The following is a 16,909-nucleotide window of genomic DNA, read 5'->3' as shown; positions in this document are numbered from 1 at the left end:
TGCAAGGTATGCATAGAACATTTGCTGGTAAAGTAACATTTTTGTTACACAGAAAGCCATAATAAAACATTAACATAAATAATAAAACAAACAAATTATAATAATATAAAGTGTATTGCGTAGTGGAATGAGTAATTCAATATGGAAAAGAATATTCCACGATGCACAAATTAAACATTTCAATAGTTATTGAACAATATTATTATTATGTGCACATCCGGTGAAGATCATTATTCAATTCAGTTTATTTGCCAGACTCATGTCCAAAAACCATGCAAGACAGGACAGATAAAAACGGACAAAACATACAAACAGTTAAAAAGAGTAAATACAAAAATTAAAATACATACAGACATTTCAACCAATGCATTCTCAGTCTGGATGTGTACCTGGAGCAACTCATTAAAGGTAGGGTAACAGATTTGATCCTGAAACATTTTTTGTTATGCTGGTTAAAAGTCTCCTTACATCCTGATAGCAATCACTGTGTTAAGTTGTTTAAATGTATTTGTAGAAATCTGTGAAAGGCGTAGGACCAAAAAATTTTCAACAAATCATAGATTTAGTTTCCATTTTTGTCCCTCATACGTAAGCGTAATTTGAATGCAAACCGCGCAGCGAGTCCACGCAGACACCATACGTCATCGGCGTACGTCATCGCTCACCTCCTGCCTGTAAACAGTGAGAACAGCAAACTTTTCTGCTAAATTGACAACCTACACAGGAGGCACAAAACTAAGCATCTTTTATAACAACAACAGCAAAAACTGCCTGGATCAGCAAGAGCAAAAACCGAAATTAACATCGGTAACTTTAGTGCTTTACCACGAGATGAAACAGCTGCAGGAGGCAAAGGGTCTGAAAGGGTCGTTGCACTGTTTATTTTGGTAAGGTAGGTATGCGATATGTTTGTATTGAGATGGATTCAGATATTCCACTTTGATGAAACATTGTGTTGCTCATGAAATTTGTGTTCGTTTACGGATTAGCGTAACGATATAGTTACTACGTCTACACAACCGAACGTGTGCTTAAACTAATTCTGATGTAAACCAGTTGTTTGGTTATTTTGGAAGTGTTATTCGACTTTGTACTGCAAAGTTGTCTCACTGCTGAATGAGAGTGAGACATGAGATGTGACCGTCTGATCTGTGCGTGTTCATGTGTTTTGAAAGAGGCGTGACTTTGGATGGCGATTTGACTTGAGGGTGGGATCAGGATTTCATTGCTAGGCAGCTACCGTTAGCATTTTTCAAAATGTGTTACCCTACCTTTAAGGGATTTGAGAGTGCCACCATGATACTGTTGGTAGACTCATCCAGACGTTGCATAAACTTAAACATCATCTTAAAAGTGCTTTTAATGTAATCACTACTACAGATACAAACATCTGACTAGCACTCCCTCCTCTGGGAAACTTGAGTAAAATTCTCATTGCATCATTGTAGGCAACTTGTACCTTATGCATGCTGGATTTTTTATAAGAAGTCCACAGATGGGCATTATAGAGTGATGTACAGTAAGCTTTGAACAGAGCCACTTTTACTTGAGCTTAAACATTTCATTAGGCTAAACATTTGAAAAACAAACATCTAAATTACCAGTCATTCTATAGGTGACATTTCAGCACTTCAGAACATCACAAACACACGTGACTGAATAAAGTCGCTCGGTGATAGGTGATAAGAAAAGAACTAAGGGGAATCCCCTGGTCAAATGAGCTTTAGCGCACAAAAACATAGTGGAAATTTAGGCCAATTTGTACACATAAACCAAAAAACGAAAAATCAATTTTCGGTAAAAAACGGAAAAACGAACAAAGGCGCCGATTTCTCATTTCTGCTTAGTTCATTTGAAGTTGAAAAACAAACTATCAAAAGGTACACGGACCTTTCTCGTGTGCCACCGGCCCCACCATTGTCTGCCATGTGACCACACAAGCAGAGTAAAACTTCATGTTATTCTCCGATGTGCGCAGAGGCAAATCTGAAAATGATTACTGCGTGACACTGATTGGTTGAATTGATCATATTTAGGGACGTTTTAATAGCATCAGAGCTCCATTGGTTAGATAGCGAGGGCGCCCTTTCTCGGCGCCCGACATAAAACTACACATTTATGATGATATAGGCGGCACACGATAAAGCTGGCAGACAAAAAGACCCCCACCCCACATCTGTACAGAAGAAAGTTGTGTTTTTGTCAAACTTAAAACTTTTTTTTACTTGGTAGGAGGGGCAGCGCCCAAGCGCCCGTAGACCAGCACTTCATGCAGCAACAACAGTTAATCCACACCAGACAGAGTAAATGTCATCACTAGAAGTCGCAGCTACTGCACATTATCTTAAAACAGCAGCAGTTTTTTTTTCAAAATAAAGGTTGCTTTAAACAGCTTGTTTAAATTATCTAAAATTGTTATGGATAACTTATAAATAGAACAATCTCTATATCAAAAGTGTCTAAAGGTGGCAGATCCTTTTCCTACTTAGCCCCTAAGCTATGGAATGATTTACCAACCGACGTCCAAAAATCAGAGACAGTAGATAACTTTAAATCTAGACTTAAAACTTTTCTCTTTAACAAGGCTTTCAAATAGTTGTTTTAACAATGGTACTTATCTCCTAATAGCTAGCTTGTACAACCTTATAAATAAATAAATTAATGAATAAATTAAAACCTTTTTTTCGTCAACACTCCAAAGCATGGTAAATCTCATTAATACTCTTTAGTAATATGCTGAAACTTTGAATTGGTTTTTGATTGAGTCTTAACTGCCAAATATGGCCGGCTTGCAATTTTGACCTTTTCCATGACCTTAAAATAGTATGTCATACAGAACCGTTTGCCACTGTACGTTAGTATTAACGACGGCAGTGGGGCCTCTGGCCTTAGTCAAACGAGTTCTGTTTCCGTTTCTAAAATCATCAACTATATGTAATACACTTAACCAGCAATATTTAGCCTGTCCGGAACCGAGCTGACTAAAACCACATTACTGTGTGACACTTGTTTTCTATGTGAACGGCCCCTACGCTAATAAGATTTTGTTTCTCTCTCCCTGTCTCGTCCTTGATCCCGAGGACGAGACAAACAGATCCAGTTCCGGTACATGTGAAAGTCGGCACACAACTGATCTACTAGCTGTTCTTCAACGTGATGTCCAGCTGATGCCTGACCAAAGACCACCGGCAGAACCCGCTTAATCTCCGCTTAATCTCCTTCCGTTTCAATGTGTGTGTATATATATATATATATATATATATATATATATATATATATATATATATATATATATATATATATATATATATATATATATATATAACTCCCAAGGGTTTTTTCCCCCATGACTTTTTTTACTTCCCCGGCTAAAATTCCGGGTTTTTTTTCTCCTAGGGGGTTTTTCAACCCGGGGAGGCAGCCTTTTTGGGCTTAAATTCTATATGTTACATTAGTAATACGTTTGCTTATAATGTTGATTTATAGCCGTAGCAAATTTAACTGCTTGTGCTATCGTTTATTATGTTGTGCTATCTGTTGATTTTCTGTGCTCTTCACTGCATCTATTATGTAAAGCTGCTTTGATACAATTACCAAATTGTGAAAAGCGCTATATAAATAAAATTGAATTGAAAAAAATTGAATTGAATTGAATTGAATAAAATTAGTTTTGGGAGAGGGCTGAAAATTTGTAGTTGTAATAAAGTAATAAGTAAACAAAATAACAAATTGACAGACTTTACAGCTTATAAAAATTTTTATAAAATCTAAATTTAGTAATTTGACTATTAATTAATTAACTAAGTGTGTGTTGAAATAGTACATTCACGATACATAAAAAACATTTCAGTATTAAAAGCCTAGATACTTACATTCAATAGTCTATGGCATTGTACTCCTGTACAAATCTATTCTTAAGATTAAAATACGCTTCTCCCATTGCCTTACTTTATTAGGGAAAATTTCTGAGCTTAACTTTTCATTACACCACTTAAAATCAGTTAACATAGGCTACCATTCATTCAAAAATAAAAACAATTATTAAAACATTATAACTAAACAATTATATGCATATCAATTGTTAAATTATTTTTATTAAAACATACAGTAAACTGTGAAAACAAATGTGTGGAAAATATGCCATTTTCAGCCAATATCGGAACAAATCCGCATATCTACAGCGGAATCTGGCAACTTTTGCTGGGCCAGGGCTGGTTTAATTCTGGTTAGCCCCAGCCAGACACAGCAGAGTGCGCCGACACTCGGACGAATCTGGCCCGAGTCACTGGCTACTTGGGTTGTTAACATGTTTTACACATACCTCCAACAACTTTAAAGCTTTAAAATGCATCACACTGTGTAGTATGTAAGCTTATAATGTTTGTGCATGTTTATAATGTACAATTGACTGTGCTGTGTATATATCTTGTGCCGGTTTGAATAATAAATATACAAAGATCAAGATTAAAAAATATACTCATAAGGCACTTCTTCATTTCAGTTTGTAAATTATAATAATACCCCTGGCTCATTGTCATTTGATTTGTGTTGTTAATATGAACATCTGATGGGAGATGCCCTCTTCTTTACTTTCAATTATTATTAATCCCTGAACGCATTAATATATGCACTTTATTAATACAAGTTATTAATAAATTAATTTATTGCATTTAATTTAATCAACTAGCAGAATCACAGTGCCAAAAACACTTCACCCATACATTTTATGCATAAATATGCACCATGTACTGCCATCGAGTTTAATATCTCTAATTATACAATAATGGATGAATCTACATTAAGAAAACAAAATTTACCATTAAAAGGCTGTTTGTGATTTGTTATGTGTTGCTAACGTTATCCTAAGCCTGCCCTAGTTTTTTTCCTAATTTAATGAGAAATAGTCCACTACAAATGCATGAAAAAAGTAATTTGATTGACGTGTATTATACAATCTTATTTTTTAAACGGCTTAAGTCTTAAAAAAGTGTTTAAGTTCATCACATTCTGAATGTTCTGCTGCAGCTCTATGGAGCTGACAATAACTTTCGGAAACTCTTGAGAGGCTCCATGATTCGCCATTGCTATTAAAACAGTGAATGGAGTTGACTCAACTCTCTTTCTAAAGTGTTCGAGGTATTTGCAGCTCTGCTTTAAACAGTGTTCATGGCCATAGTAACTTACACTAAAAGGCTAAACTGCTCCGGGTCAGGTTATAAACTAGACCAGAATTTACACAGGGATGATCGACCAGTGAAAAATCTAAAGAAAACCATTGCATATCTGGTAAGGATGAAGATCTGGTTACAGATTCCTCAAAATAAAATAAAAATACATGATGCTGTGCCAGTACAGCATCATGGGGGTACCTTTCTGAATATAGAAAATCCCCTCCCAAAATCATTTACAACATTTCCTTAAATATCCAGAGAACAAAGCATTTAGGATATAGTGTGCTTGATTGGTTCTTGTGAATTCAGGGGTGAGTGAAGTTGCTTCAAATGTGTTTGATTAGTGTTGGAGCTAAACTCTGCAGAGACACCAGCCCTCCAGGACCAGGATTGGTGACCACTGATTTAGGGTTTAGGCATGGGCGACATGGGCAACTGCATAGGGCAGGATTTAGTGTGGGGCGGCACGTGCAACCACGACAAAAAAAACGGAATCACCATCGGGTTTTTACCACAACATGTTAATCGTTTCATGTCACCATGCGCTCAGTAAATCTACCAATGGGCTATACGCAGCCCTGCGTAAGGTCGAACACAGAGTCAACCACAAGAAGGTGCGGGGACATTAATTGGATATTGCACAGAGAGAGAGAGAGAGAGAGAGAGGGAGAGAGAGAGAGAGAGAGAGAGAGAGAGAGACGTGACTTGAACAACTCTTTATTCACAAAAGATTATAAAATTCCTTTTTTTTCCTTACCAAACATTTTTGGCCTTATTTATTACATATAACATATATACATTAACCTCAACGTACAAAACTAAACTAAATCAGAAACAAACCAAAACAAACCTACAAACAAACAGAAAAAAATTATAATTACAAATTTAAAAACAAAAGTTCCTCTTGATCAACCACACAAAACACTTCTGCCTGTCCCCAAAACTCATTAAAAGCAGCCACATTTTTTGTTAATTTAAAAAAAGTTAATTCTGCTTTTATCCTGGCAGATACAAAAGCCTTTAAAATAAGTTCAGATTCAAATGTCCCGCTGACTTTCCGCTTTTTTTCCTTGTAATCCATATTACCAGCTTTGCTTCACCAATTAAAAAATTGATTAAATAAATTCTTTTTTTTATCTGTTGCAACATATTTTGGGCCAAATATAAATATCTTTTCATCCATATCTTCACCAAGTGCTCTACGCCAACTCTTTAAAATCAGAAATAATCCATTTAGCCTAGAACAATCTAAAAATAGATGCTTCAAAGTTTCTTCATAACCACAAAATATACATTCCCTCCCCACAGTGGGGTCAACACGTGTCAAATATCTATTTGTTGCAATTGCCAAATGCACAATCCTCCACTGAAAATCTGCTGTGCGTTTTTCTATAGGTAATTTATATAGAGACCTCCAACCACTTTGATTCCTTACATCTCTTCAGCTCAGATTGATGAGAGACTTTGACACATGATAAATACAAAGCTTTCTTTGAAACATCTTCAAACGAGTTCAATTCAGGTATACAAAAAACAAGAAGTGATTCTTTCTCTGGCTGTTCATCTATTATCATTGAAATCTGAAGTGTTGGAAAATGTTCTCTTATTTCATCCCCTTGTTCACTACAACAATTCTCTTGTATATTTTGTCTGTAGATAGAAGGAAGAGCTAAAAGGATTCCTTGACTACTTTATCCATAAATCTCAGACTTGATACCCGTCAAATTACACTTGGGGACTTTTCCACTCATTTCCATTCTTTAAATCAGACAAACATGTGCATTTTGCTCCAACCATTAATGTCTGCAAATAACACAGTCTCACACCCATGGCGTCAATATTTGACGACACTTGACCATGCGTCAATATGTTGATGCGGAGGGTATACCTTTCGCGTCATTTTTTGACGAACTGGGGACTTCAATACTATTAGGTACGCGAAATTAAACAGTTGTCACCTGGCATTGGGGTTAGGGTTAGGTTTGGGTAGGGATGTCATTATGTAAATCTAACCCTAAACCGACGCGAAAATGGTAGAAAATGGTAAGAAAATAGGAAAGAGAATGCAACGGACTTAATAGTATTGAAATATTGACGCCATGGGGTGAGACTGGGTTGCTGCAAACTCCTCATTTTCAACACATTTGCCTGTATTAAGGGATTGTTAAAAAGCGGTTCATTTTGTATCCAACCTTCAAGGTTTGGATCTCTCCTTACTTGAAAGACAGAATTCCACACTTTCAGGAGTGATTTGTAAAACAGAGAAAAATCCTTCCATTCCACATCTTTCAAACTAATTAAAAATAAATTAAAATCATATTTAAAACAATTCATACTACGTAGTAATGAACAAGCTGTATCAGCCCAGCAGATATTTTCAGAATATAGCAACTTCTGTGCAGTCTGCAGCCTGAAGGCCTTAATTCTGCTTTTTATATCTATTAGGCCTTGTCCACCTTCACTGACCGGTAAATACAAAATAGCAGATTTTACCCAGTGCTGACCGGACCAAAAGAAATCATTAATTTTCTTTTGTAATGACTGAACTACCTCATCAGGGGGGTTCAACACAATTAATTTGTGCCAAAGTGCTGAAGCAGCCAAGTTATTCGTTACTAAGACTCCCTCTAAAAGATAACTGAGGCAGGATCCATGTCCACCGTGACAAACGGTCACACATCTTGTCATACACTCCTTCCCAATTTTTCTGAATGTAATTATCAGTTCCTAAATAAATACCCAATATTTTCAAGCCTTCTTGACCCCATTTCACACCTCCTGGTAAAACTGGTGGTCCTTCTTCAGACCAATTTCCCAAAATAAAACCTTCACTTTTTTCCCAGTTTACCTTTGCTAAGGAGGCGCTTTCATACTTCTTTAAAACTTCGTCTAAAACCATCACATCTCTTTTGCTTTTAATAAGCACAGTAACGTCGTCAGCATAGGCAGAAAACTTACGTTTAAATTGTTGTTCTTCAATTCGCAGTCCATCTTAATTTCTCCCCAGTTGACGAAGCAGCTAGGGGTTCGATGGCTAAGCAATATAACATCCCTGACAAGGGGCAACCTTGTCGAATGCCTCTACGACGTACTGCCACTGGTTGACTTAGCCCTTCTCCAACCTTCAACATTATAGAAACATCAAAATATAACAGTTTAATCCATGAAATAAAAGAATCACCAAACCCAAAAGCTTTAAGGGATTTAAACAAATAAAAGTGACTGACTCGATCAAATGCCTTTTCCTGATTGATTACAAGTATTCCAATATTGTCATCATCCCTTTTTACCATATGAATGATGTCACGAACAAGAAAGATGTTATCCATTATGGTTCGGTTAGGAATACAATAAGATCGATATTCATTTACTATGTATTCTAAGTACAATTTCAATCTATTTGAAAGACATTTTGCTCAAATTTTGTAGTCGGTACACAAAATTGCGACCGGTCTCCAGTTCTTTAAAAGACCAAGTTCACCTATTTTTGGTAACAATGACAAAACAGCTCTTTTACAGCTTGTTGGTAAATCTTTTTTCATATAAGATGATTTAAAAACATCAAACAAATCCTCTTTTAATAAGGGCCAAAACTGTTTATAAAATTCGTCTGGAAGTCCATCAATTCCCGGTGCACGTCCACTAGTTAGCTGATTTATATGGAATTATATTTGTGTCAAATTAAATGAACGCAACTTTTGCAAAAACAAACAAAAATATACATTGATAAAAGAAAAAAAACACTCTGAAAATAAAAACAATCAACTAACTAGCAAAGAAATAAACATCATCTTTAAAGCAACACTAAAGAACTCTGTCTCTTTGCTCCCCCTACAGGTTAGAAGCGTAATTGTCCATTACACACTGTCATAAAAACTGCAGCATAGCTGGCTCTGATTGGATTGTAGGTCTGCCGTAAAGCAAGTTTTTGTAGTTTTCACTCGAACTACAGGACCACTACCCGACGGTTGGAAACTTCTTTAGTGCGGTTTTGGCCGATAGAGGGCTGCAAAGCAAATGTGAAAGTGCCGTTTACCCTGTTTCGAGTGGATGAACCACTGAAACTTTTTTGGAAACGTTATTTTAAGGTAAAAAAAACTCTTTGGTGTTGCTTTAAATATACTGCATTCTTTGTTTATGGTTTTCTAAGTTTCACTTTCACTAAACATAGTTTTGAATGTGCTGCAAGTGTTTTCGTTTTCGCTTTCCAAGTTTTAGTTTGCGCTTCGCAAATTTAAGTTCTCCATTTTGACACAAACCTCTCGTGAGGGGCGGGCTTAACAGCAGTTCGCTCTTATTGGCTTGTGAGATTTTGATTGACAGCTCATTGAACCGGAACCCCGGAACAGAAGGCGGCGGCAGCGCACCAACAAGCTGGATGCCAACCGCTGTTAAAAATAACAAGAAGAAGAAGACGATCGGACGCTGTTTTTCAACGGAGCTGCAAGTAGTCTAAACAGACTGTAATAAGAATATATTAAAGAACATTATGAATAAAACACAGATATTTTACACATCAGCAGAAGAATAACAATAGTTCAAGATGAGTAATCGGTAGGCTCACGGTCCGGAGCAATAACACCATCCTTCTCGCAGCCTGAGGTAAGTTTGTAATAACTATCAAAATAAATAGAATAACCCCACTACTAAGTTTTATTAATGTGAAGACTGCAACAGTTGTGTTAAACTGTATATGAATGGTATTGCGTTTCTCAAAGCAGAGCAAAGATCGTTACGTAACAGACTATTTGTTCCATAGTTTACTTTGGCACATATGTTAGGCTTACAATGGATATGTGAAACGCAAAGATAATGATATTTCTTTAAATGTGGTTAGGAAAACAATTCTATCTTTATTATTGTCCATACAAAAACAAATGTAAGATTTTAGCCTAATTCCACTTTTCATTTTATCAGGAGCAAAGAGTGTCATTTCTTCAGGTAGGCACTGAACCAGTTCATGTTGTTCTCTGTATATAAAATACCACTTTAAAGGGGCTTTGGTATATTTTGTAGGTGTTTTTAGTTGATGTTTTTATAACATTTGAAATGTAACAAGTTCAGCATAGAATTCATGTTAGCTATTCCTACAAGAACAAGTGTGAGAACATATTTTGCAGCGTATGTTAAGTTTAAATTAATTTTAATTCAAATCAATTAATGTTTAATGCACGTTAACAAAAGCACCGTGCTACATAAGGATAAAATGAAGCCTTGAAAGTGGTAGTCATGTTTGCTGTTACTGGTGGGACAGAAAGCTCTCTTTGAAAAGATAACATTTTAAAGATCTTTACTTGTGTTCAGAAGATGAACAAAAGTCTTAAGGGTTTGGAATGACTTGATGGTGAGTAAATGACGACAGAATTGTCTTATTTAGGTGCATATCTGCACCACATCTGGTGGTATTTAGCCTACCTGCCCTTAATGTTGAAATGCCACTAATTTGGTTTCCATAATACTTCACATAATGATTTACTATGGACAAACATTTTTTTAATAAGCTACGATTTGAACATACTTCTCTCTTTTTTTTAGAAATGAGCCTCTATGGTGTGATGTTTGGTCAGCCATCTCTTGTACTATGAAGAACTGCAATGGAAGAAGAGACAGTGCTTGATTCGGCAGGTGATCTGCACCTATTTTGTAAGACCAGATTTAATTTTAGAATATTTATCAAGAATAAATGTTTTATTTTTCATCTTTTATTTTTATTCATAATTCTAGCTGGGTAGGTGGCATGACATTAAACTATTAATAAACAACAAAAACACTGTAATAATACATTCTTCCCCCGACACTTTTTTTGCAAAGTCATTACTCATTATCATAGTAAGTAGTGTGCTGTCCCCTTCCCCTTAAAGCAAATGTGGTCTCAAGACTCATCCAATGCCATGTGTAAATAGGGCCTATGTTACATGAGATTGGAATGACATAAAGTAAATATCAGGATTTTATTCTTGACATTCATGTACTTGCATATAGTTACTTTGGCATTATGTAATTATGTGTCCTTAGAAATGTATCAAACTAAATTTGGTTCGCATTATAACATATTGTTTCTTTTTGAGATGGTGGAGCAACTTTTTCAAGAGGAAATTGTTGACATTGTCACAGAGGATGATGGTGATGATGGAATTTTCATTTTTGGGTGAACTATCCCTTTAAGACTCTGTAAACCATTCAGATGCATGTAAAGTCATTAACAACTGTTAAACAGCATCTATAAATGATAAAAAAAGACATTACTATTGGGAGAAACATTTTGTCTAGACATTTGAGTTTATTTCAACCGACACCTGTAAAAGTAAGCATCATGTTGCACTGCTGTTTCCATTCTTTCTTTAAATTCATTTGCTTGGCCTTTAGTGCATGCATGTGTGATCAAACTCAGTTATTTTGAAGGCGTTTTTCTCTGACAGAAGCAGGTGCCTGTCAACCACTGCATGGAACCGAAAGTGCTGCCTCGTCCAGAGTTTCCCCGTCTAGAGCAGTAAAATAAACAATAAGCATTTAATGACATCACTACATATAGCACAATAATCATTCAACACAAATACTTTAAAATGTATAACTTGTTTTTAACTAATTGTTGCTTTAGAAAACCGCAAGTTTACAAGGTTAACATTAGAACCCTGAAATTTTGAAGCTGGCCACCCTGTGCAAGGCTAACAGCAAAAACCTCGCCAGCACATGAATAAAACTTGCAGTGGGATTATTTTATTTATTTTGATAGTTATATTACAAACTTGCCTCAGGCTGCCTCGATTGTCCGGCCGAGGAGGATGGTGTTGATGCTCCGTGAGCCTCCCGATTACTCATCTTGAACTATTGTTATTCTTCTGCTGATGTGTAAAATATCCGTGTTTTATCATTAATGTTCTTTAATATACTCTTATTACCGTTTGTTTAGACTACTTGCAGCTCCGCTCGTCTTCTTCTTATTATTTTTAACACCAGTTGGCATCCAGCTTATTGGTGCACTACCGCCACCTTCTGTTCCGGGGTTCCGGTTCAATGAGCTGTCAATCAAAATCTCACAAGCCAATAAGAGCGAACCGCTGTTAAGCCCGCCCCTCACGAGAGGATTGTGTCAATATGGAGAACGTAAATTTGCGAAGCGCAAACCCTAACTTGGAAAGCGAAAACGAAAACACTTGCAGCACATTCAAAACTATGTTTAGTGAAACTTAGAAAACCATAAACAAAGAATGCAGTATATTTAAAGATGATGTTAATTTCTTTGCTAGTTAGTTGATTGTTTTTATTTTCAGAGTGTGTTTTTATTTTCAGAGTGTTTTTTTCTTTTATCAATGTATATTTTTGTTTGTTTTTGCAAAAGTTGCGTTCATTTAATTTGACACAAATATAATTCCATAATTTAGAGCCTCGGTTACTTCATCAATGTCTATTTCAACCTCCAATTGGTTCCTCTGTGTGTCAATCAGATTTGGTAAATCTTTAAAAAGGTCCTCCATACAGTCAATGTCACATGGACCATCCAAAAAAAGTTTTGTATAAAAATCAATGGCCATTGTTCTCATTTCTTTGGGATTAGTTGTTACAGTCCCATCTGGTTTCTTTAGATGTAACATAGACTTCCGTGCTCCTTCTTGTTTCTCAAAACTTAAAAAGAAAGAACTTGGTGCATCCATCTCACTTAGAGAAAGGAAACGGGATCTTATTAAAGCTCCCTTAGCTCGTTCATGGAAAAGTGAAGCTTTCTTTTTTCATTCAGTCTTTCAGTTGATTCTGGTTAAATAAACTTCTTTCAATTGTTTTAATTTCATTTTCCAGGTCCATAACAGTTTTTTAAAGAACATAATTTGCATTAACTGTATAATTTTGACAAAAATTCCTGATGTGTGCTTTTCCTACATCCCACCAATGTACAACATCATCAAAATCATTATTTTGCTCTCCCCATTTAGCCCAAAATAAATGAATTTTTTAACAAAAAAGCCATCTTGGAACAATTTTACATTAAAATACCAATAATAACTATGACCTCTTATTTTTTGTAAATTTAAAACAATCATACATAAATGATGATCTAAAAAAACCACTGGGGTAAATATAGGCCTTAAAAATTCTATTGCACCAATCTTTACTAATATAAAAACGATCTAACCTGGCAAAGCTGATATGGTCACTTGAAAACTTAGACCAAGTATATTGCCTTTCCACTGGGTGTTGTAATCTCCAAACATCAAACAAATCAAAATGACTTATTATGTTGTTCAAACATGTGGCAGAAAGAGGACATGGTTCTTCTCCATTTCGGTCTTGTTCAACTCACCTTCAATGTCGCTATTTAGTATACAGGGTGGCACATTAGAAATCATGACTCTAACAGACTGCGACACAAGCGGTGAGACTAAGGTAAATCTGCTAGCTGCTGACCTAAGATCAGCTTAGGAAATGTCTATGGATAATTTCAATTTAACTATGTATTTAAGGGCTTGAAATTGAAGGACTAGTTTTATTAATGCAAGTTGAACACCTTTTATTTATTTGTTTGTTTAAATATTAGAGGAAGAGGATTGTTTGTGAAATTTTTACAATATAAAGGTTCTCTGTATTTTGACTGCAACTTTCAAGCATTTTGATTCCTTCACTTCATTAGAATCATGAGAATCCCCTTTTTGTAAAACAACATTATTTTGTAGGGCCTTGCACACCTGTATTAATACTAGTGTATAATTTTCTTTATAAAACGGTTAGTTCCAATCCTTGATTCTGATTGGTCAATAGGTGTGCTTTATTCGCAATAAAACACTGCTATGACCGCTTCACCCAACGGTTCTATTTAATATCACTGCGCCCTTAGCAACACCCTTAGCAACACATAAACATATAATGAGTCAAAGTCTGAGAACAGTTTGTTGTTTTTATTTGAACTTTCATGTTGTTTTTCGCAGTCAGGGACTATTTTTTCTAGCGGAAGGAATGCTTTTATTAATTTAACTTCATGAAAGTTGCACTAATATTTTTTTTACTTTAATATTGTGGTGTAACCGTTTTATAAAAGCAATAAGGTACTCGAGGCAAGTGCTGTATCGTGAATAAGTAACGGCTAAAGGGGTTGCAGGCACTCCGCTTCGCGTCGTGCCTAACAACACCCTTCAGCCGTTACTTATTCACGATACAGCACAGCCTCTCGTACCTTATTGCTTACATAAAATATTCACTCATCATGACAGTAAAATAGGACATACTAAGTCAATCTACTGCAGAATTTCTCTTTCAGTCAGTAGTAAATGTGTCCAGTCATGCATAAAAAAAAGAAAACAAATAATGTTCAAAATAATTTTGCATTATTTAAAATAAATAAATAAATAAAAATAAATGCATACCTTGATATACATTTTTGGTCATACCTCCCAGCACACTGTGTTGTGATATGCTGTGTTGGATTTTGTCTATTCCTGTCTACATTTACATGCAAGCCCTTGGAAAATGTTATCATCATTTTATTATAAGTGTAGTAAACATGCGTGTTGTGAATTATCATTGATTATCTATTTGTTCATGCTGAAAGTCTGACTGCATTGGTTAACCCTGGCTTCATTATACAGGCCTCAGGTAAAGCATGTGTTCAAAAAACACACTGTCTGCATCTAGACCTGTAAGCTAGATTAGATTTGGTTTTGGAAATTTCCACATCAGCTTTACCTCCTCTCACATCATGTTTCTTATGTTTGTGTAAATCATTCAAACAATGTAAATGTATGTCTACATTTCTTCTGGCAAATATTTCAGGATTAATTTAATTCTACAACCTTTATGACCTCTAGTTTAAAAAGTAAACCACTGACGTATTTTGCAGACAAATTAAACATGTTGAGGTTTCTCACAGTATGTGCTTGTCAATTCAAATATTTTGGTTGGTGAAATGGGGGCAACATAATTTAGGCATGATGTTAAAAAGTACATTAATGTTTCCACTTTATTTTGTATGGTGTGGACATAATCTGTCTTCTGTTTGCATGTATGTCAATATCTCACTGTCACTGCAATGTTATGGTTTGGATGCTTGTGACTAATTTTATGAATCGCAATTGCCCGGTTCACGTTGCAGTTTGAGTACAACAACAAATATACAAAAGCGAAACATGCATAAGATATAAGAAAATTATGTAAGCCTCGTACTGTAGACAAAGAAATAGGAAGCCTCTGGATGGCGCGTGTGCTTCAAGATGATCAAAACAACTACTTTATATAACACTTCACAAGTCCTTCAGTGATGTTCATTTAATTCAAGCGATTTAGCAAAGTGTCTGTTAAAAACACAGAAGACGCGCTCGACCTGTCACTAAATATTAAACGAGAAAAACTCATGAAACCATACGCAGCTTTATATAGTGGTTGATGTTGGTCTTGGATTTTATGTAAAGATGCCAAAATAACCTTTTCGTTCACGCGTGTTTTAATTTCAATATACAGCTCTGGACCTCTGCTCTGTGTCTAAATTTTTATTATCGCGCCAATGTGTTTAAATACTCCAGTTTTATAGTAAATGTTAGAGGAGAAAACACACGCCAGCGGCTCGTGAAGGAGCGCAGACACCGAGCTGTCCAGGTTGAGTCTATATGGTTCTCATGTGCTGAGTAAAAGCGCGGCGCGCCCTGAACTGAAACACTGAATTCGTGTTTACTGTGTGGTAATACATTCGCATTAAGAAATGGCAGAAACCGCTCCAGCTGCTGCCGCCGCCCCGGCCAAAGCACCCAAGAAGAAATCCGCCGCTAAAGCCAAGAAAACGGGTCCAAGTGTGGGTGACCTCATCGTCAAAGCTGTCTCGGCTTCCAAGGAGAGAAGCGGCGTCTCTCTCGCCGCCCTGAAGAAAGCGCTCGCCGCCGGTGGTTACGACGTGGAGAAGAAAAACGCCCGCGTCAAGATTGCCATCAAGAATCTGGTGACTAAAGGCACTCTGGTCCAGACCAAAGGCACCGGCGCTTCCGGGTCTTTTAAACTCAACAAAAAGCAGACAGAGACCAAGGCAAAACCAGCAAAGAAAGCCGCTCCTAAAGCAAAGAAGCCCGCAGCCAAGAAACCCGCCGCCGCCAAGAAGCCCAAGACTGCAGCGACAAAGAAGACCGCCGCTAAGAAATCACCCAAGAAAGCAGCGAAGAAACCAGCCGCCACCGCCGCTAAAAAGGCAACAAAGAGCCCCAAGAAAGCAAAGAAGCCAGCGGCTCCTAAGAAAGCAGCGAAGAGCCCCAAAAAAGCAAAGGTTGCTAAACCCAAGACGACAAAGCCCAAAGCAGCTAAGCCTAAAAAGGCAGCACCTAAAAAGAAATAAATCAACTCATTTTTTTTTCTTTAGACTCAAAGGCTCTTTTAAGAGCCACCCACTAATTCATGAAAGAGCAGTGTTTCAATATAATCTGTAACTAATCATGATTGCATTTTATATTTGACCGCAACGTTGTTAACTTTTTTCAATATAAAGTAAAATATGTCGGTAGACTACATTGATGTTATTTGCTTGTTGGGCAGTACAGACAGCAGTTTTAAATAAATCGCTATAAGGGTCTGAGGTCGTTAAATTTGCAACACTTTTTGACCTAAGAGATCTAATTCAAGTTGTGTGTATCTTATTCAATATGACAATTTTCCTATTTAACATTACTTCATCTTCATGTAATCTTCTTAAAATGTGTCCCCATGTGTACTGAAAATAATACTTTAATGCTGCCCATTACGTAAATTAATCTTTAATATAAAACCTATTTAAC

The 16,909-nt window shown here is 36.3% G+C and overlaps 1 protein-coding gene across 1 annotated transcript; it reads left to right on the top strand.

Moving 5' to 3' along the window:
• The first annotated feature begins 15,741 nt into the window (after positions 1–15,741).
• On the top strand, positions 15,742–16,586 carry LOC129433294 (histone H1-like). The gene has a single exon (XM_055191888.2). The coding sequence runs from the start codon at positions 15,853–15,855 to the stop codon at positions 16,471–16,473; it is 621 nt and encodes a 206-aa protein (XP_055047863.2). The 5' UTR covers positions 15,742–15,852; the 3' UTR covers positions 16,474–16,586.
• The last annotated feature ends 323 nt before the right edge of the window (positions 16,587–16,909 follow it).

The sequence above is a fragment of the Misgurnus anguillicaudatus genome, chromosome 6 (genome assembly GCF_027580225.2).
Source record: "Misgurnus anguillicaudatus chromosome 6, ASM2758022v2, whole genome shotgun sequence".
NCBI lineage: Eukaryota > Metazoa > Chordata > Actinopteri > Cypriniformes > Cobitidae > Misgurnus > Misgurnus anguillicaudatus.
The sequence above is the reverse complement of the archived record's forward strand: the minus strand, read 5'-3'. Positions and strand labels throughout refer to the sequence as shown.

Excerpts from the sequence above, each read along its gene's own strand:
- LOC129433294 (XM_055191888.2), top strand. The coding sequence starts at position 15,853 with ATGGCAGAAACCGCTCCAGCTGCTGCCGCCGCCCCGGCCAAAGCACCC.